This window comes from Salmo salar, chromosome ssa10 (genome assembly GCF_905237065.1).
Source record: "Salmo salar chromosome ssa10, Ssal_v3.1, whole genome shotgun sequence".
Classification (NCBI taxonomy): Eukaryota; Metazoa; Chordata; class Actinopteri; order Salmoniformes; family Salmonidae; genus Salmo; species Salmo salar.
Genome location: NC_059451.1, coordinates 88,667,794 through 88,690,076, shown reverse-complemented (window position 1 = coordinate 88,690,076; position 22,283 = coordinate 88,667,794). Strand labels below are relative to the sequence as shown.

The window sequence follows — 22,283 nt, the reverse complement described above, 5'->3', positions numbered from 1 at the left end:
GCACATTGGCCTGGAAAAGGGGTGGGCACCGCCTGTGAATGGCCTTGAGAGGGTGAGATGCAAGTTGACCACTAATCTCACATCAACAGCTCACAGTGTTGGGAGAGGTTTTGTAGTTTCATTTTGTGATTGGGAAAGCACATGTTTTGGGGTTGCGGTCTGAACTCAGACAACTCTTCTGTTTTTGCATTTTTCAAACACCTGAGAATTTTGCATTTTTCTAACACGTGAAACACGCCTATATTTTCTGCATAGTTTATCTTAGCTAAGATAGTTAGACAAGCTACTCTAACTTGATTGATAGCTTGAAATAGCTTGGTAGTTAGTTATGAGGTTGGGAGATAGGTTCCCAATCTAGCTGGATATCTAAAGCCAACTTCATCAAATTGTTAGGTGGCTAGTATTACAGAGAAACAAAACAGTTTTGTTTTATTTATTCATCAAGAAGGCATCAATAGGTTACATAGCTTGATCAAATAATTTACAAAGATACTTCCTGCCCATCACTGGCAGCTAAAATCAAATCAAACGCTGTGTGTGTCACTCTACTCTCTCTCCACTGGGCACACTGGGTGAATCAACGTTGTTTCAACGTGAATTGATGTCTATGCCCAGTGAGTCTCCCCTCCACTGACGATACTGCATGCACTATCTAGCATCCTGCCTAGGCATCTTTTTGCTTGGAAGGAACCACTTGGAAGGAACCACTTACCAGGGAGAATGGGGGGTATTCTTTGCCTGGTCCAGTCAGTGTGTTCCCTCCACAAAATACAGCTGACAGATCTTTTTATAAATAATTATGATAAAATGTGGGCTTGAAATTTAGTTTAGAAATTAATTTAACATCTTAAAAAAACAAGATGCCCCCTATGGGCATGACGCCACTGTCTGCACCAATTTTCTAGAAGAAATTGAAGTACCTTGAAAGTGCCTAAACTGCTCGTGGGAGTCCGACTTCAGAGCCGAGATTGTATAAATATGTGAATGTTTTTACTCAACCTCTTTGCCCATAGATTTCGTCAAGAAATGAACTACTGAGTATAAGTAGCCTCTAGTGTTCCTAAAAGGGTGGGTGCAGCGCAACGTTAAATACTTAGCCTACTGGTAATACTTCTATTATTCACAGGTGATCAGGCACTGCTCATATCAGGTGAGCAGCTGGAATGTATTATTTATCCACACAATTTCAATATAGTAGTCTATATTTCATAGATAGGTGATATCAGTTGTGAGAAATAGCTTGAAAAACGAAATGTCAGTGTAAATCCCTTGTAATGCTGGTCCTCCACACATTTCCAATATGCTGTGCATCACAAGAACATAGTCAAAGTAGGTGGACTGGCAGCTGATCAGATTAACAGCTGATGCCACTTTGCTATTGGCTGACGAATTGATCGCATCATCAAACTCCAGTGTTCATCCTCTGAGCTCTTTCCCTTTCCAAAGGTGACCTGGCCAAACAGGCGTTTGGATGACTTCTTGGCTGCAGGGATCTCGTACACAGAGACCACAATGCAGCACTCCCTGATCTGTGGGTCTGGCAGCGTGAACATCATGACTTCGTTGAAGACGGTCACTTTCCACCAGGTCTTAACAGTGGACTTCTGGTGCCGTAGCTTGAACTGGTTGCAGAGGACACTGATCTTGGCATACAGTGCTGTGAACAGAGTCAACAGAACCTTTATCTACAATGCAACAGTATGCAACTTCAGCTCAATAATGAGTTTATCACACAAGAAAAGTGGCATTTACCCTGATTTTCTTTACTTGGCTGAGGTGGTGCCCTGATTTTCAGCAGACCAACCTCTAGCCTCTGGAGGGTGGGGAGGTACTTCATAAAGAGAAGCACCTCTCCAACCAGGTCCTGGAAATTAAAATAATGTATTACTGAAGTCAAGACAGTACACAGACAGGCTGGATATAATTTTTTACACATAGATCCAGATAGTGTATCACCCACCTTCTGTGGTGCCTGTAGGTCCTTGAGGACTTCAAGAGGGTATGAGATTTCCATATCGCACAGATGAACTCTGACCTCTCCCAGGATCCTATGCCTGGAGAATTTATCAAAGTCTTTAACCTGCGGAAAAGAGGAAAATATGTTGTAATCTGATCTAATTAGCTTGTCAATGTAATTCAAATAATTCTCTCAGTTATGTACCTCAAACCTGATGGTGATGTGAGGGACATCATCCTCCTCCAGAGAGCAGGAGAACTGGTCCCCAAACGTTGGGCTGCTGCTGTCCTTCACCAAATGGGACTGCCACTCATGGAGCACACACTGCAGTGAAGGAGAGGACTGCTCCTCCTTCTCCTTCTCCTGCCCGGCCCATAGCAGCCGGACCCTCACAAAGGGGTCCACACTGCGGCTGAAGTCCCTCACCGGCAGACCCCAGGCTTCCAGAAGGGTGACCACCAGCCTGGACTGCAGCTGGTCATAGTAGAGGGAGAAGCGCAGGGAGCCCTGCACCATCACTTCTTCCTGCTGGTCCTCCAGGCTGGGCAACTCCACATGGCTGCCCATGGACAGGCAATTGCTCAACCTCCGTGCCTCTTCATGGAGCTTCTCCACCTGGGGAACAGATATGGTCCTACTATCTGTTTCAGTGTGTTTAAGAGTGAGTTTTTGAAATGTAAATGCACTGCATTCATTTGTTGTTGTAGACTGTAGGGTTATTTCACAAAAATGCTACAGTCCCAAGCTAATTCACATGACTAACCCTAGTTTGTGAACTCTATCTCTCACTGTATATTACAATGTGTGAAAACTGACTATGGTAGGCAACACTGAGAGAAAACTCTCTAAACCACAGCTCACTGAAATATGCCCTCTGTTTGATTTACATGCATCCAAGAACAACATGGGTGGAAAGATACACACAGATATTAGTAGAAGCTTGTTTCTCAATGTGTCAGTGATAGCAATGTAGACAAATGAAATGGGAGAGCGTTCCTTGTGAGTAAGGAAAGGAATGAATGGTTACAAGTAATAGAGAGCTCTTACCTTAAAATTAGGCCTCTGGGTTTCTGTGTGGAAGACTCCAGACTTTGCTGGCTTGCCATCAGATGAAAGTAACTCATCAACTGCAGTGAATAGAATTATAGCAGCATGAGCCAAAGTCTTATCCCAAAAATGTAGGAGTTTGCTATACAGAATGTTTAGTACTTGAATTATTACTCAATCTAATTCTACTGTATATTGGTGTTTGACCTATATGGTTTGACCAAAAGCCAACTGATAACTTAGATTAGTTTTAGTTAACTTACGAGGTTTCCTTGGAGCATATGAGCGGTATCGGTATAATTGCCACACCAGAATGCTCAGAGCAATCAGGAAGAGGGTTGCAGAGATTCCCAGGATACAGTACTTGACCTCTTCAGTGAAGGGCATATGTAGGTCCCCAATGGACAGGTCCATGGTGGCAAGGAGTTTTTCTGTCTGTAATAAAGCCCTTTTGTCGGGAAAAACTATTTCTGATTGGCTGGGCCAGGTTGCCAAGTGGGTGGGTCCATGGCTGCACTCCTGCCCAATTATGAGAACGCCATAGATTAGGGCCTAATGAATGCATTTCAATTCACTGATTTATATGAACTGTAACCCAGTAAAATCTTTGAAATTGCTGCATGTTGTATTTATATTTTTATTCAGTTTAAATTAGAGAAGTAAACTAAAGATATATTTCAAAGCAAGTGGCTCCCCAATAGCATGTTATTACACATTATTTACAAGTGTAAATACGAAGTCACCAATATCCTTAATCCTTATTCACTGTATTCTGTCCATTCTTTACAATTGCTTGATAGAAATACAGTGACACACTCTGGCAAACATAATCTGAGAGATGTACAATTATAAAAGACTAAACAGAATGTGATATTTGTGAAATAAGAATGAATACCTTATGACACAGCCTGTCTGTCCCTCTCTTCTATTCACTGTCATCTGTGTGTTTACATTACCATACATTCGTTCTCTGGCGGACTGACTCACTGATCATTACAGCACCTGACTATCCACCACATGGTTAAACAGGTCTGATCAGTTTCTAATGATGGTCCAAGACTGGCTTGTCTTATTCACTTCCTCCAAAAGCAGCCTTGACATTTGAAGCTATTCCTCTCTGGCTCATTGTTCCACCAGCACGATTTGCAAAGCAACAGCTAGGTGAGGTTTATCACATGTAGTACCCAAATAGCCAACAGATGAATAAGATAGTATGCACATAAAACAGGGTTGAATTGTTTCTGCAGTCACCTAGTAGTGTTTTGATGTTTAAGTGATCATATATAATTGACTTCTGAATTGAAAATGTCTTAATAGTGTTTGTTTTGTGCAGAGACATGCAGCTCTCTGAGATAACTAGAGCAAAGAAAAAGCATTCCTAACATTTGGAAGAGAAGGTTTTTAAAATATACACCCACTTCCTTGTTCCTCATTTCTCAACACTTTTGTGCACAACTTTTATTTCAGCTACCATCAGACAAACTCCTACTATGCGTAATAGGGGAAATAACAGAGGATAAATGTTATTTTCCAGGATACTGCATGTTACTATATTTTCTAAAGACACAAATAAATTCTCTTCGTTACTATTGCTAACACCAAAAGTTTCATTGGAAAAGAGAGCAGTAACATTCATTATCCTTTCAGACTTAACAGTGGGATATTTCTTCATAATAACTTAAGGAAGTGCCAGAACACTCACTGCTCGGAAATTAAACAATATCATTTAATATCCTCTTAGAGGTTTACAAAGATGTCTGGGAAGATACTTATCCTAAGCTGAAAGAACAACTTCCTTCAATGACAAACAAAAGACTGTCCACTATTTGCTTCCTTGCCACTTCAACCTGTTGCACATAGGCCTACTGAACAATTAACTTGCCTCGTTTTAATAACATAGGCTAGGCATACAGTGTCAGTGTTACAGCGAATAAAACTTAATGTCATATAGAACATTACATGATGCATTTTTTCATGCATAACTGCTATCTAGGTAGTACATTGAACTTTGCATAGTCAAAGCATAAACATATGCAAACCAACAACTTATAAAATCATCCATGGTGATATTCCAATCACCAGGGTAGTGGCTCCCCGGTGTAGTGTAGAAATGACCCATGATCCTTTTCAGTCAATCCACCAATTACTGACAACACAGAAGATATGCTCTCCTCTGGACTCAAAGGTGCCTGGAGGCAAAGGGGAAATTATAAAGATTATTCATTATCAATGTTTCCCTAAAAAAACAACTATTTATTCTCATGGGGCTATTACTAAAATAAACGAGTATGGATGTAGGGACAGATATTGTGATGCAGTGTGCATTATGTTCTCTCTGCTGAGAAGAGAATAGAGGCTTACCTCTGGTCCGCCCATGTCAGTGCGTACCCAGCCAGGATGGAGGCCCATGCACAGGATGCCATCAGCCTCCAGATCCACTGCCATGCATCGGGTCACCATGTTCAGAGCACTCTGTCAATACACAATAACTTGTTGTCAGAGCCATGTCACTTACCTTAGTCTGTCTTATATCTGCTTGACACCTGTCCACATTTATCAGGTTGTCAAATGACCAATGAATACCTTGGATGTTCTGTAAGGATACCACTTGAAGTTCTTGGCCCGGTCACCCCAGTTGAGCTCGACTGACCCTAACAAGGAAGTCATGTTGATGACCGCAGCTCTATGGATGCCCATCCCCGTGCCTTTGGCAGCTGCCCTCTTCAGCAGGGGTAGGAGAGCCTGGCAGAGATACAGAATGTGAGAACATTTCTATTTCTCTCATGCAGGTGGACTATCATGCATTTTTGTTTATGCAAAGATAAAAATTAACAAATGAAACCTTAGTGATCATAAGGGGGGCCACAGAGTTGGTGTGGAAGTTCTCCAACATCTTCTCAGCCGTGACTGTCTCAAAATTGGCGACAACATTGATTCCAGCATTGTTGATTAGACAATTGAGGCCCAGCTCCTGAACAAGCAGGTCAACGTCTTGTGCAGCTTTCTCTATGCTCTCCTGACTGACAACATCTGGAGAGGAGGCAAAGTCAGTAAGAAAACAATATGATTTTTTATATAGCATTATATCATGCATACAAAAGTTATTGATTTAATTATTCTTACCAAGTGTTATTATATGGATGTTTGGATGTCTTTCAGCTAGTTTCTGCAGTTCCTGCAAAACACAGAGGATTATTTCACACAACTACATTGCACATGACAGGTGTGCAGATCGGCATTCACCAGTGACATAGACTAGACATAAAATAGTAAATCTGGGACACTGAAATTAGTATGATATGTTACGTTTGGTTTGGTTACATAAGACAGATCGTTACTTAAGGAAAAAACACAGAAGGGTGGATGGGTAGGTGTATAAGATTGTCTAACAACCCAAAGTTTGCTTGTTCGAATCTCATCACGGACCACTTTTGCTACTTTGCAACTACTTAGCATGTTAGCTAACCATTCCCTTAGCCATAACCCTTTAACCTTACTTAGTATGTTAGCTAACCCTTCCCTAACCTTAACCCTTTAACCTTAACCCTAGCTAGGTGGCTAACGTTGGCTAGGCTGGAGGTTAGGGGTTAAGGTTATGGTTAGGAGTTAAGTTAAAGGGTTAGGGGAAGGGTTAGCTAACATGCTAAGTAGGTCCAAAGTAGATCAAAAGTAGTAAGTAGTTGCTGCTTAGCTAAAATGCAAAAGTAGTCCGTGATAAGATTCGAACACGCAACCTTTGGGTTGCAAGATGTTCGCATTACTTTAAGCCTAACCATAACCCCTTACCCCTAGCCTAGCTAATGTTAGCCACAACAAATTGGAATTTGGAACATATCGTACGTTTGGCAAATTTGTAACATATTGTACGAATACAAATTGGGCTGTTTGAGAATGTATGAGCAAATGTTAGCCTACATCAACATGTAAAAAAATATTGAGAATATGCAAATGGCCTATATGACAGTCCTTACATGACATGACATACCCTCGTAAAACTGACCATCCTACCGATCCTCGACCACTCTACTCAACGAATTGGATGCAGTCTATCACAGTGCCATCCGTTTTGTCACCAAAGCCCCATATACTACCCACCACTGCGACCTGTATGCTCTCGTTGGCTGGCCCTGCTTCATACTCGTCGCCAAACCCACTGGCTCCAGGTCATCTACAAGTCTCTGCTAGGTAAAGCCCCACCTTATCTCAGCTCACTGGTCACCATAGCAGCACCCACCCGTAGCACCTGCCCCAGCAGGTATATCTCACTGGTCACCCCCAAAGCCAATTCTTCCTTTGGCCGCCTCTCCTTCCAGTTCTTTGCTGCCAATGACTGGAAGAAACTGCAAAAATCACTGAAGCTGGAGACTCTTACCTCCCTCACTAGCTTTAAGCACCAGCTCACAGATCACTGCACATAGCTCATCTGTAAATAGCCCATTCAATCTACCTCATCCCCATACAGTATTTATTTATTTATCTTGCTCCTTTGCACCCCCGTATCTCTACTTGCACATTCATCTTCTGCACATCCTACCATTCCAGTGTTTAATTTCTATATTGTAATTACTTCGCCACCATGGCCTATTTATTGTCTTACCTCTCTCATCCTACCTCATTTGCACATGCTGTATATAGATTTTTCTATTGTATTATTGATTATATGTTTGTTTATTCCATGTGTAATTCTGTGTTGTTGTATGTGTCGAACTGCTTTGCTTTATTCTTGGCCAGGTCGCAGTTGCAAATTAGAACTTGTTCTCAACTAGTCTACCTGGTTAAATAAAGGTGAAATAAATAAATAGATAAACATCCACCAACCCCAATAAAGAATACTGTAATGAAACAGGCAGGGAGCAGGTCTCGAACCCTCAATCTTCTAGCTCCGAAGTCCATCGCGCTATCGACTGTGCCGCAAAAGCACGCTCGTGCAGCAAAGTCGATTTCCGTGCTTATCGACCCAGGGTCGTTACACTACTCCCTCCTTTCAAAGAGCGCGTCCTCACGCTAGCTTGCGACTCTACGTCTTACAGGAACTCGCTCACCAGCCAAGCACAGGCACTGTCGTGGATGCAAGGTCCGATCACTTCTGACAACCAATGTAATGAAACAGCAAAGTCGATTTCCGCGCTTATAAACCCAGGGTCGTTACAATACTGTAGCCTAGGATACGCTCAAAACACAGCACAAGACGTATAACATTTTCGCATGTGTTTATTTACCTGGGCCCCGCTCGGGTTTCTGGCCGTGGCAATAATAATCTTATCCGGATCAGAGCTCCCTGCCACCAGACTTTCCACTACTCGCAGACCGAGGCCTCGGCTGGCTCCTGTCACCATTACCGTTCGGCAATTTTTAAAAGCGCTACTCATGGTTATTATGAGAAATTTGGATTGGTTGTGGGCTATTTCTTCGTATCTAATGTAGTGAGTAATCATACCATGACTTACTGAAGTGGCTTAGCCTAGTCACATGATTTAAAGGCCCAGTGCAGTCATAAACGTAATTTCCTGTGTTTTATATATTTCCACACTGAGGTTGGACTAAAACTGTGAAATTGTCAAAATTATGATCATGTACTTTTAGTGTAAGAGCTGTTTGAAAAGACCTGAAATTTCAGTCTGTTTTGGTGGGATGGAGTTTCGCCCTGCCTGGTGACATCAAATTAGTTAAAAGACCAATAAGAAAGAGAGTTCCAAACCTCTGTGCCAATAACAGATAGCTTCCAGTTTTCCCCTCCCCACTCAGACCACTCCTAGACAGTCCTAACACAATTCTTGCTTGAGAAATTGCTATTTGCTAAGAAGCTGTTTTTGTTTATTTTGACTACTTTATTTGAAAACATCACAGTTAGGTGCTTTGTTTCATTTGTTAAGCAGAAAGGATTTGATATTGAAATAAAAACGGCTGCATTGGACCTTTAATGGAAAGTGCTTTTAGCTGCCTCTGTGCCTCTCTGTCTTGCAATGAATACATTTTAGGCCTATTATAGCACATTAGGAAAATAAATGTAACGTGTGTAATCATTTAGTAAAAAAATATTACTAGGCCTATAAAGCTATTAAATTAAATTAGGGTAGCCTACAATTAGTAGGGTAGGCCTAATATATACAGTACAAGTCAAAAATTTGGACACACCTACTCATTCCAGGGTTTTTCTTTATTTTTACTATTTTGTACATTGTAGAATAATGGTGAAGACATCAAACTATAAAATAACATCAGTCCAACTACCAACATGACATTAAAAACTGTAATATCTTATGCTTCACGGAGTCGTGGCTGAACGACGACATTATTTGTAAGTCGCTCTGGATAAGAGCGTCTGCTAAATGACTAAAATGTAAAAAAAAAATGTAAATGTATTATCAACATACAGCTGGCCATGCTTCTACACCTGCATTGCTTGCTGTTTGGGGTTTTAGGCTGGGTTTCTGTACAGCACTTTGTGACATCAGCTGATGTAAGAAGGGCTTATAAATACATTTGATTGATTTACGCTGTATCGGTAGGATATAACAGCGGCGTCTGGTAAGACAAGGGGTGGCGGCCTATGCATATATGTAAACAACAGCTGGTACACAATATCTAAGGAAATCTCAAAGTTTTGCTAGCCTGAGGAAGAGTATCTCATGATAAGCTGTAGACCACACTATCTACCTAGCGAGTTTTCATCTGTATTTTTCGTAGCTGTCTACATACCACCACAAACCGATGCGAGCACTAAGACCACACTCAATGAGATGTATTCCGCCATAAGCAAACAGGAAACCACTCATCCAGACGCGGCACTCCTAGTGGCCGGGGACTTTAATGCAGGGAAACTTAAATCTGTTTTACCAAATTTCTATCAGCATGTTAAATGTGCAACCAGAGGGGAAAAAACTCTAGACCACCTTTACTCCACATACAGAGATGGTACAAAGCTCTCCCTCGCCCTCCATTTGGCAAATCTGACCAAAATTCTATCCTCCTGATTCTTGCTTACAAGCAAATATGAAAGCAGGAAGCACCAGTGACTTGGTCAATAAAAAAGTGGTCTAATGCAGCAGATGCTAAGCTACAGGAATTTTTTGCTAGCACAGACTGGAATATGTTCGTGGATTCTTCCTATGGCATTGAGGAGTACACCACATCAGTCATTGGCTTCATCAATAAGTGCATCGATGACGTTGTCCCCACAGTGACTGTACGTACATACCCCAACCAGAAGCCATGGATTACAGGCAACATCCCCACTGAGCTAAAGGCTAGAGCTGCCACTTTCAAGGAGCGGGACTCTAACCCGGAAGTTTATAAGAAATCACGCTATGACCTCCGAATAACCATCAAACAGGCAAAGTGTCAATACAGGACTAAGATCGAATCGTCCTACACCGTCTCCGACGCCCATCGGATGTAGCAGGGCTTGCAAACCATTACAGACTACAAATGAAAGCACAGCCAAGAGCTGCCCAGTGACACGAGCCTACCAGGCAAGCTAAACTACTTCAATGCTCGCTTCGAGGCAAATAACACTGAAACATGCATGAGAGCACCAGCTGTTCTGGATGACTGTGTGATCACACTCTCTGCAGCTGATGTGAGTAAGACCTTTAAACAGGTCAACATTCACAAGGCCGCAGGGCCAGACGGATTACCAGGACGTGTACTGCGAGCATGCGCTGACCAACTGGCAAGTGTCTTCACTGACATTTTCAACCTCTTCCTGTCCGAATCTGTAATACCAACATGTTTTAAGTAGACCACCATAGTCCCTGTGCCCAAGAACACTAAGGTAACCTGCCTAAATAACTACCGACCCGACCCGTCTGTCACCATGAAGTGCTTTGAAAGGCTGGTCATGGCTAACATCAACACCATTATCCCAGAAACCTTAGACCCACCTAATTTGCATACCGCCCCAACAGATCCACAGATGATGCAATCTCTGTTGCACGACACACTGCCCTTGCCCACCTGGGCACAAGGAACACCTATGTGAGAATGCTATTCATTGACTACAGCTCAGCGTTCAACACCATAGTGCCCTCAAAGCTCATCAATAAGCTAAGGATCCTGGGACGAAACACCTCCCTCTGCAACTGGATCCTGGACTTCCTGACGGGCCGCCGCCAGCTGATAAGGGTAGGTAACAACACATCCACCACGCTGATCCCCAACAGAGGGGCCCCTCAGGGGTGCGTGCTCAGTCCCCTCCTGTACTCCCTGTTCACGTATGACTGCACGGCCAGGCACCACTCCAACAACATCATTACATTTGCCGATGACACAATAGTGGTAGGCCTGATCACCGACAACAACGAGACAGTCTATAGGGAGGAGGTCAGAGACCTGGCCGTGTGGTGCCAGGACAACAACCTCTCTCCCAACGTGATCAAGACAAAGGAGATGATTGTGGACTACAGGAAAAGGAGGACCGAGAACGCCCCCATTCTCATTGACAGGGCTGTAGTGGAGCAGGTTGAGGACTTCAATTTCCTTGGTGTCCACATCACCAACAAACTAACATGGTCCAAGCACACCAAGACAGTCATGAAGAGGGCATGACAAAACCTATTCCCCCTCAGGAGACTGAAAATATTTGACATGGGTCCTCAGATCCTCAAAAGGTTCTACAGTTGCGCCACCGAGAGCATCCTGACTGATTGCATCACTGCCTGGTATGGCAACTGCTCAGCCTCTGACCGCAAGTCACTACAGAGGGTAGTGCGTATGGCCCAGTACATCACTGGGGCCAAGCTTTCTGCCATCCAGGACCTCTATACCAGGCAGTGTCAGAGGAAGGCCCTAAAAATTGTCCAGCCACCCTAGTCATAGACTGTTCTCTCTGCTACCACACGGCAAGCGGTACCGGAGTGCCAAGTCTAGGTCCAAGAGGCTTCTAAACAGCTTCTAACCACAAGCCATAAGACTCCTGAACATCTTATCAAATGGCTACTCAGACTATTTGCATGCCCCCCTTTTACGCCGCTGCTACTCTCTGTTATTATCTATTCATAGTCACTTTAATAACTCTACCTACATGTACATATTACCTTAACTAACCGGTGCCCCCGCACATTAACTCTGTACCGGTACCCCCTGTATATAGTCTCGGTATTCTTATTTTACTGCTGCTCTTTAACTACTTGTTACTTTTATTTCTTATTCTTATTCGTATTTTTTAACTGCATTGTTGGTTAGGGGCTTGTAAGTAAGCATTTCACTGTAAGGTCTACACCTGTTGCATTCGGCACATGTGACTAATATAATTGAATTTGATTTGAAATTGGTTTCTAGAGCTCCGAGACCGCTACTATCTCCAAGCAATAAGACTGCTGAGTAGCTAATCATTGGCTGCCCACCTACAAACTATCTACACTGAGTCTATGCACACTCACACACATTCACCACTTACTCTGCTGCTACTATTTATTATTTGTATTTATTCTTCTGCCCAGTCACTTTTACACTGCCTACAAGTACATATTTACCTCAACTACCACTATATCCCTGCACATTGATATGGTACTGGTACTGACCTTGTACATAGTGTATATTCTTGTGTTTTATTTCTCGTGTGTTTAAAAAAAATCGGACCTAGTATTGATGCCGTGTTTTTTTAATTAAAGGTCCTATTCTGGATGTTTTATTTACTAAATTTGATATTGAACACTGCATCGTCGAGGAAGAGTTTGTATGTCAACATTTTTGTTGTACTATTATTTTTTTTAATTAACTCTGCACCTCTTCAACTATTGACTTTTTCACAGCTGCTACCAGTTTAGCGCCAAAACATTTACAACAGACATGATATAGCTAGTAAAATAAATACAAGTGTGTAAAAAATATAAGGGTTATGTCATGCTGAAACCCTTTATAGCTTTGTCAATTCTATTTTTTATTTTAAAATCATCTTATTTAATGATTTGATCTATTTTTATATGTAATAGGGCCACACCGTAGACTTAGATAGACATCGCATCATTGTGTCTGTCCCATTATGGCATCTGCGCAGCACTGAAGATATGTATAACTAACCCAAGATTGTTCATCTGTGTCGTTTACACTGGGAGCAAATTAAGAATATTCGGCAGAACCAGCAAGGAGGTGGGCAAAGCCAAGCACAAGCTAGTGAGATCCTATTGGCGCGTTGTAGCAAGTATTTGCATATTTCCGTTATGAAATGCCTCCTCTGTTCTCCTCCTCAATTTTACCTTGCACCCCTAAACAGCAAAAATGGAGAAAACGTAAATGGATGCTTCAGCTTTGTAGCCCCTGTGACTTGTCTGTGTTTCCCCTTCTGTCGCCATTGAGCCCTCCATTTTTAAGTAGTACATTTTCTTCTTCTACTACTTCTGAGTTGGCAAACAAACTGAAAGGGTGCACACTGCCATCTAGTGTGTTGTTTGAACAGGTATAAAGCAAAGTTTGCCGGTTTACTGCCACCTGCAGTCATAGAATGTTTCCTCATGAGTATAATTCATTTGCTGATCTGTATGGAATTATGTGAGCCTTCCTTAACGCATAGGAAGTCCCACCCAGTTTACTACTTCAAAATGGTTAAAGTCGTCAATGGTGCTGCCCATTATAAAATAAGCTTTTGGGCACTAGAGTTCTCTATCTCTATGGGCCACAGTGGGCCAGAGATAATTACAGACATGTGATAATCTGAACTATCCAAAAAGGCCACTAGAGCTTGTGATAAATTTCATAAAATTCTGGTAGTTTACTAGTAAACTTTGAAAGTTACCAGTAAAATACCCTCCCTTTGCAACCCTACTCAAGGTATTTCTACCTAACGTTTACAGTGTTCTGCAAGCACTGAAGAGGAGTGTCCATATCTCGGTAAATTCTAGGCCTTTCTTGAATTAAAACAATTTTTGCACTTTATCCTTTCCCCGCTGCCTTACCGATCTTTTTACTAATACACAGTTGACATTTTTAATGCTTGAGTAATTGCTCAAAATTAAGAAACTGACATTTACAAACTGTGCAACCATCTTTATTTTAGTGACAATAACACTGGTCAGACATAAATAATGAAATGAAGCTGACTCAAATCTGAGAAACTCAGAAGATTACAGTACACAAATCATGATCAGATTATTTCAGAGAATTGAGTACCATTCAAAAGAACATCAGATTAATTTGAATAGTGACATTGAAAGAGATGACCGTTCCACTAGTTAAAAATCTGTGTCTAATAAGAACAAGCAGATGCCTCCACCAAAAGAAAGGAGTTCCCACTCCTGGGACCACATGGGGCCAGAGATCTGCAACGTCAACAGAGCAGGTAACTGAAAGGGTAAAACTTCTGACATGCTTTAGAATGTTTGGGGCCCTGCAGTCCATAATCTACAAGGTGGAACCCACCAGTAATCTTTCACACCACAAAGTAAAAACCCTAAGATAGTGGTTGGCTTGAGGGCAAGTCTGTGTTAGAGGTTGGCTGGACTCTGCTTTCCATGGCCCATCAGAAATGTACACCACTCAAAGTCAGAGGGCAATCTTAAGGTGCAATACATTTGACTTTCAATGAAGGTGAAGCACATGAGGGGGCATGTGTACAAGGCAATGTGCAAGCAGCAAAACTCACATCATGCTCCTGAAATTGAGTCAAAACAGTATACTGTGTACAGCCCATAGATAAACATAGTTCTATTAAATTATATGGTACAGCATTAGTGTGAGATGTGGCAGTTGATTGGTAGATGGTGGTCATCCGTTACAATAAATTACAACAGCAGAATTGTATCCTTAGCACACATTGTGGCCAGTTGATAATCACAATCGTTGACTCCATGCAGCCCATATCATCCCTCATAAGACAAGTGCCATAACTCCACCAGAATTACCTAGGCAGGGTTCCACTGACAAAGTTTTTCAGCACCTGATATCTTTTTGAAAGATACTTTAAGTTAATCATTAATAATTCAGAGACGCATATTTCAATACAATTACCTGAAATAATTGTCTTAATCCTTATTACTTTGGTGTTTCATGTAACAACCAACAGTTGAGCACAGTTCTTTTGGAGACAGGGTGTGTTCAAACTAAGTGAGAGGACTTGCTGCAATATAGACACGATTCTAAACTTGTGCTTTCATTGGGAAGTGTGATCTATAAGATATTTTGATGTCTGAGGGGGGATCAAAAAGATTCAACAGTTCCTTGATTTCTTTCCCCAGGGAACCCACAATTTTTCCAGGGGACTCACAATTAAAAGCCTAGTTAGATGGTCCAACATACAATATCTAGACAATGACAACAGAAAATGACAACAGAAATAACCCTATGGTATCTTCTTACTTTTGAGTCTTTCCCTAAAGGAAAGCTGAGGAGAGAGTTGATTTTCATAAGGGCGTATTTTTCTTATCTGACTCTACCGCCCCTCGCTGTCCTCTGATGGTGACTACGGTGTGTGACTCCTGGTCGACCACCTCACTTGGTCACTGCATGGATACCTTGTGCAAGGTAACCCACGTTGCCAGAGGTGACACCAGCCATGGAGATACGCCCATCCTTTGTCATGTAGACGGAGAACTCCTTCGTAAGGCGCTCCACCTGCACAAGTTGAAATACAGTTATACTCATGACTCATCTGATACTTATAGTATAGTCAATGTTTCATTTGATGATTCCTTTACAAGTAGGTGACCCGATGGAAATCACATACTATAGTATAAGACCGTGTAGAGACAGTTACTCTACCTGTTCAGGCTTCAGCCCTGTAAAGCAGAACATGCCAATCTGGTCGATGACGTGCTTCCAGTTCCGAGTGGAGCCCTCCTTCTTCAGGTTGGCCACCAACAGCTCCCTCATTGTGATGATGCGGTTGGCCATACCATGCACCTCCCCAAGCCTAGAGAGAGAACAGTCATGACTCAACTGGGCCCATATTTATTGCTGTGAGACAATTGAAGTATGACACTGTGGATGACTGTTACTCACCACTCTTTGTACAGGTCTGGTGTATTGAGGATGGTGGCAGCAATGCGTGCCCCATTCATGGGAGGGTTGGAGTAGATGGGCCGAATGAGGATCTTCAGCTGGGACTCCACACGCTTGGCCTCCTCAGCATCCTTACACACAACAGTGAAGCCCCCAACACGCTCACCTGAGGACATAACACACCACCACACAAGGTATGTTGCTTAGCTTAAATAAACACAAAATAATTGGGTCCCCCCCCCAACATTATACTCAAACATGACCAGTGTGATTATCATTACTCACCATAGAGACCCATGTTCTTAGCAAAAGACTGAGAAAGCACAATGTTGTGACCTTGCTCAATGAAATAACGCACAGCCCAGGCATCACGGTCAATATCACCACTGGCAAAGCCCTGGTAGGCCATGTCAAAGAACACCAGGAGGTTTCTTTTCTGGAATAAAGAAAATGATAATAGAACTTGTTATATATTTATTTTGGCCTGGTTGCCAGATTGAATGAGGTGTCAGAGGGCTACCGAGAACTTTATATTCAGCTGTGTTAACCTTCACTACGTCAGCAATCTCCTTCCACTGCTCTGGCCGAGGGTCCACTCCTGTGGGGTTGTGGGCACAGGCATGAAGCATTATGACACTCTTCTCAGGGATTTTCTGAATAAGAGGAAACAATAACAATTTTTAAAAATCTATAATACATAGACATACAATTATCTATCAGTTTAATGTACTTTCTGTACACATTGGCAGGGGGAGATTAGGCTTCTGTGCCATGTCTTACAGAGATGTCATTCAGGGCTCCCTGGAAGTCAAAGCCACAGGTCTTTGGGTCATAGTAGGTGTATGCCTTCAGTTGCATCCCAGCGTCTCTGAAGATGGGTGTATGGTTCCCCCAGGAGGGTTTGGGCAGGTACACGTCCCTGGCTTCTGTATGGAAACGGGACTGAGAGACGGTGGCGGAACGAAGAAAGTGGGGAAAAGAGACGTTCATTAATAAGCCTGTGTAGATGCAAAGTTTGCTGTTTGTGCCGTCATTCTGTTACCACAAACCATCATTCTGTTACCAAACGTAGCATCTACAATGTTCTTCAAGTAAATGTGTTTGTATAATTTTCTGTGGAAATTGTTAAAAGTATTCCTTGTGCATAAAGTTGTCTGGTTTGTTTAACTTTACAATCATTGGTTTTTGTTTAACATACATTTTAAAAAGTGTAAAATCCGAGTCTCAGCATCACTCTGTTACCATGGAACTACCCATATGTAAAAAGGCAAAAGGATCAGGGCTCTTACCAGGAAGTTGGCTCCGATTCTCAAAGACCCAGTTCCAGAAATAGTTTGGACAGTGATGCTCTGTGAACAGGGAATAAACAACAAACTGTAAAAAGAAGTCTTCTAAATCTGTGCTGTGGAATCAGGATGTCTGAGGTTCCAGGAAAGACTTACCTTGCCACTCTTGATAACCTCATTGTCGGCTCCCAAAGCCAGCTTGGCGCATGCCTTGGTAAAGTCCCCCAGACCGCCAATAGCCAGGTATTCTTTGTCCAGCTTCTTTGCAGCAATCTGAGCTTCAGCCTAAGTATACACAGGGTCAAAGTCAAGCCAAGCCAAGGTTTTTAGTTAAGTCTGTTCTCAGTGTCAAGGTGATTATAGACAGCTAGGCTGATGTCTGTTTAACTTATAGTCTCTTGTGAAAGTTGGGAGTTTCTCATGTTATGATAGATATGATGAGATCCGTTATCATAAACATTAAGCAGTGATTGAACACACCTTGCGAACACAGCTGAGGACATATGGCTTGCCCTGGTCATCACGGTATGCTCCTACACCCAGGTTAATCTTCTTGGGGTTGGTGTCCCGCTTGTAGGCCTCCGACACCCCCAGGATGGGGTCAGGGGGACCCATCTGCACCTCAGACCACCATGAGCTGAAACAGTCAGGGAGGGAGATTGAGACATCCAGTAGAAGATAGAGACAGAGACAGTATATCACAGACAGTAAATCACAGACTTGCATCAACTCGATTTACACCCAATTAAGTTGTCTGATACCTTTGCACTAAGGAGGATTCAATCCAAATTAGGTGGTGGTAATCCCCTAATAATCTCAATTTGATTAGGCTGAAGTCTGCTTTGACACAGGAATACTCATACTGGATAGTCTGTGTGGCAGCATCAACAACCAACCACTAATGTTGCAAGGATGACATTCAGTAATCCTGCAATATTTCTGCCCATAGGCCTACAACATTTATTGCGTCAATTAAACTTAATTTCATGGGCCTAGCTAGCTATCTTTTAGTGGGCAGCCAGTCACCAGCAGTGCAGTAATGAAACATGCTTGACCAGTCACGTGGAGGGTGAACATCACTAGCTATGATGGCCAGCCAACTAGTTTCTAGCGTTTTGTGACCTTAGCACAGTCATATAAATCTTTGCGTGTAGCAAGCTAACAAGGCTGTTTCAACTCCTCCAAGTTCTTGCTCTTTTGCCAACTCTACTATAATCATAAGAAAGAATATGAAGTATTGACACTTCATGTATGTATTCCGCTCTCTCCACTGGCTTCCAGTTGAAGCTCGCATCCGCTACAAGACCATGGTGATTGCCTACGGAGCTGTGAAGGGAACGGCACCTCCATACCTTCAGGCTCTGATCAGGCCCTACACCCAAACAAGGGCACTGCGTTCATCCACCTCTGGCCTGCTGGCCCCCCTACCTCTGAGGAAGCACAGTTCCCGCTCAGCCCAGTCAAAACTGTTCGCTGCTCTGGCACCCCAATGGTGGAACAAGCTCCCTCACGACGCCAGGACAGCGGAGTCAATCACCACCTTCCGGAGACACCTGAAACCCCACCTCTTCAAGGAATACCTGGGATAGGATAAAGTAATCCTTCTAACCCCCCCCTTAAAATATTTAGATGCACTATTGTAAAGTGGTTGTTCCACTGGATATCATAAGGTGAATGCACCATTTTGTAAGTCGCTCTGGATAAGAGCGTCTGCTAAATGACTTAAATGTAATGTAAATGTATGGCTATCAGCTAACCACTTAACGTTACCTGCTAAAACACATCACTGGATCCTAGTTACCTTGACAACGTTACCTTTAAATTTATCCAGTCACTGGACAACCTTGGTTTGTTGTGAGGTTGCAAATAGCCAACCAGCCTCACAAGGCATAATGAAATCCGCTATAACATTGGCAAGGTAAATGATAACTACATGGACATGGCTGTGAAAACTAGCTAGCTAGCTAACATGCTAGCTGTTCGTATGTCTTGAGTTGGCCAGCTACAGTAGCCTGCTCCCTTTGAGGGGAAAGTCAAAGGGTCGTCTACTAGCTAGCTAGAACTAGTATGCTTGCTAGCTCTGCACTAGTTGTCTATCTATTGTTGTCAGCCTAGCTGGCCGGCTGACTAGTCAATAAAACAACAATAAAGCAGTAACGTTACTCTAAGAGCAGATTATTTACCTGGCACGAATGGAGAAGACACCCAATGGAGGGTGAACCCCGACGGTAGAAATGATCTTGCTAGATTTCAACAGGGCCATTGCTGATACTCGAGACGACACGCACGGAAAGCTGTCTCCTGAGTTCTACCACACTGGACTAGCTAGTTGAAGTAGCTGTCAAAACCAGCACACCCCCACATGCTCGGCAGCGCAGACTGGTCTCATAGACTAGACGTAATATAGTAAACGTAAATCCGGGAAATTCAAATTAGTCTGATGTATGTTTGTATGTTACGTTTGGTATGGTTAAATAATACAGTCCAGGATTCAATTTAACCTTTTTATGTGAGTAAAGTACTTGTCGGATAAAACATGTATTGACAGGCCTGATGGAAATAGAACATCTTCGGTAAACTGTGGACAAAACAAAATACTCTACATAATGTGGGATCTTTTTGTGTCTGTAAAATTAATTATGCGAGAAATGTTGGTGGAAACATTTTATGCACAAATATTTATATAATAACCATCATATCAAAGTAAACTTGGAGTCATGTGATGACATGTTGTGTGGTCCTCCGACTACAACTCATCTGGAAAGCATGCATTATGCCATGTTCAAAACAACTGAGAACTGTGAACCTGGAACTGGAAAATCTCTGACTTCCAACTTCAGCGCATTCAAAACAACTGGGAACTCGACAAAAAAAGAACTTTGACAGGTAAATTTGTTTTGAAAGGTCATCCAACTCGGAACTCCATGGCGGGATCTCATGCCTCTTTCTAGAGCTCCGGCTTTCTGACGTGAAGATTACTGAGTTAGTTCATGATTCAAACAAAAAATGTTCAGAGTTTCCAGTTGTTGAAAGCACCATTAGGCTACAGATGAAATAAAATATGATGAACTTCACAGGTGGTGAAAGTGCAAGGTGATGAGCTTGATGCTCCTTTACAATAAATATTGAGGGTCTTATTCTGGTGGCATGATAGTCGATGCTTGGGTGCTTTTTGAAAAATACAAATAATCTAGCTCTTTTGTCCATAATAATCTCATCATGTAGGCTATATGTGTGCTCTAGCCAACAACATGCAGATAGTGCTGTTGGCTAGAGCACTCATGCCAAAACCAGAGTGGGCACACATGCTATATAATGTTTTTTTTTACATGAGAAAACCATCAGTTGAAAATGCGATGGAAACTCATTTAACTTGTGTTTTTTATTTGGTACATGGGAATTTAATGAGTCAATTTGATGGAAACACATCTCTGGTGGGGAAATGTTTTTATGCAGATTTTAGAATATTTGCATGAATATCTGTCACCAATTGGATGGAAACCTAGGTATAGAAGGTTACTGAAGGCAAAAACAAAAATAAGGTGGCTGGTCGGGCTGGATAGGTGTGCGTATAATGTGAATGTCTATCAGTCCAAATATTTAATGTTGGAATCTTATCACAGACAACTTTAGCTACTTTGCAACTTCTTAGCATGTTAGCTAACCCTTCCCCTAACCCAAACCTTAAGCCTTTAACTAACTCCTAACCTTAACCCTAACCTTAACACCTAACCCTTAGTGCTAGCTAGCATTAGTGTTAGCCACCTAACCACTTAGCTAACGTTAGCCACAACAATTTGGAATTTGTAACATATCATACGTTTTGTACATTCCTAACATAGTGTACTTTTAGCAAATTCATAACATATTGTATGAATTGCAGTTCGTAACATATAACTCCGTTCATCCACCTCTGGCCTGCTCGCCTCCCTACCTCTGAGGAAGCACAGTTCCCGCTCAGCCCAGTCAAAACTGTTCGCTGCTCTGGCACCCCAATGGTGGAACAAGCTCCCTCACGACGCCAGGACAGCGGAGTCAATCACCACCTTCCGGAGACACCTGAAACCCCACCTCTTCAAGGAATACCTGGGATAGGATAAAGTAATCCTTCTAACCCCCCCCTTAAAAGATTTAGATGCACTATTGTAAAGTGGTTGTTCCACTGGATATTATAAGGTGAATGCACCAATTTGTAAGTCGCTCTGGATAAGAGCGTCTGCTAAATGACTAAAATGTAAATGTAAAATATAATACAAAATGGATGATGGACATCAACAAATTCATACATAACATATGAAATGTTAATGTCATACTAAATTAAGTGTCTAGGATTTACAGGCAGAATAATACAAAATGCTCTGAGACCATGGATGATGCACAAACACAAACATAATTTCAGCTGAATGCATGCAGTTGTACAACTGGCTAGGTATCCCCTTTCCCTTCCCTTCCCTTCCCTAAAGGAGTGTCACAGATTTACGTACAGAATAATACGAAATGCTGAGACCACGTTGCAGAAGCAGTCTGAGTGCACTGCAGGTTTGGGAGTAGCATGTAATATACAGTATTGGCCACTTGGAGGCAAAACAACATCATTGTACTTTATCAAAAACAAGGTCTATGCAGAAGATTTCACAGTCAAATATATATATTTTTTATGCTATTGTATTTATTATTTATCAGCCCACCCAGTGTAATTACTTTAAATGTTGACATCTTAAATAAGTTGATAATCATCTCTTTATTTTCATTAAATTTCACGTTCAAAGATTGAGTAGGCTATACAGAGCACAGCCCCGCTGGAAATCAAGCACAGCCTTACCTGGAATGCTTTATTTGTTGGATGCATTCACTAAAAGTGTTACCATTGAAAATAAGTTTTCTACCAATGCATGGAAATTATTACTGTATCTTACCATGTCTGGTATTTGCACAGTGTCTTTTAGTGCTTTCTCACCCCATTTTACAAAAAATAAATCCTTATGTTCAAGAATATTAGATGCAATATTAGTGCATAGTTTATAACTATAAAATAGTTGTGTGTGAATGCAAAGATTCCC

At 42.1% G+C, this 22,283-nt stretch overlaps 3 protein-coding genes across 4 annotated transcripts; all 3 read right to left on the bottom strand.

The window, feature by feature from the left end:
- Positions 1 to 419: 419 nt before the first annotated feature.
- Positions 420 to 4,118, bottom strand: LOC106560814 (synaptotagmin 1). The gene is made up of 7 exons (XM_014124140.2): positions 3,900 to 4,118; positions 3,268 to 3,523; positions 3,005 to 3,084; positions 2,162 to 2,572; positions 1,961 to 2,080; positions 1,753 to 1,864; positions 420 to 1,657 (listed from the first exon to the last, which is right to left on the bottom strand). The coding sequence occupies exons 2-7, from the start codon at positions 3,416 to 3,418 to the stop codon at positions 1,350 to 1,352; spliced, it is 1,182 nt and encodes a 393-aa protein (XP_013979615.1). The 5' UTR covers positions 3,419 to 3,523; positions 3,900 to 4,118; the 3' UTR covers positions 420 to 1,349.
- A 591-nt stretch (positions 4,119 to 4,709) lies between these two features.
- Positions 4,710 to 8,501, bottom strand: si:dkey-12e7.4 (SDR family oxidoreductase). Of its 2 annotated transcripts, none has more exons than XM_014124141.2 (6): positions 8,224 to 8,501; positions 6,128 to 6,179; positions 5,847 to 6,034; positions 5,588 to 5,746; positions 5,366 to 5,476; positions 4,710 to 5,193 (listed from the first exon to the last, which is right to left on the bottom strand). In XM_014124141.2, exons 1-6 carry the CDS (start codon positions 8,437 to 8,439, stop codon positions 5,080 to 5,082), a joined length of 840 nt encoding a protein of 279 aa, XP_013979616.1. In that variant the 5' UTR covers positions 8,440 to 8,501; the 3' UTR covers positions 4,710 to 5,079. The 2 variants fall into 2 exon arrangements, with proteins under 2 accessions (XP_013979616.1, XP_013979617.1); XM_014124142.2 differs by lacking the exon at positions 8,224 to 8,501 and adding an exon at positions 7,823 to 8,165.
- A 5,471-nt stretch (positions 8,502 to 13,972) lies between these two features.
- LOC106560816 (aspartate aminotransferase, mitochondrial) lies at positions 13,973 to 19,614 on the bottom strand. Its single transcript, XM_014124143.2, has 10 exons — positions 19,407 to 19,614; positions 17,704 to 17,860; positions 17,380 to 17,508; positions 17,227 to 17,286; positions 16,718 to 16,879; positions 16,486 to 16,590; positions 16,223 to 16,373; positions 15,938 to 16,103; positions 15,698 to 15,848; positions 13,973 to 15,550 (listed from the first exon to the last, which is right to left on the bottom strand). Exons 1-10 carry the CDS (start codon positions 19,484 to 19,486, stop codon positions 15,428 to 15,430), a joined length of 1,284 nt encoding a protein of 427 aa, XP_013979618.1. The 5' UTR covers positions 19,487 to 19,614; the 3' UTR covers positions 13,973 to 15,427.
- Positions 19,615 to 22,283: the final 2,669 nt, after the last annotated feature.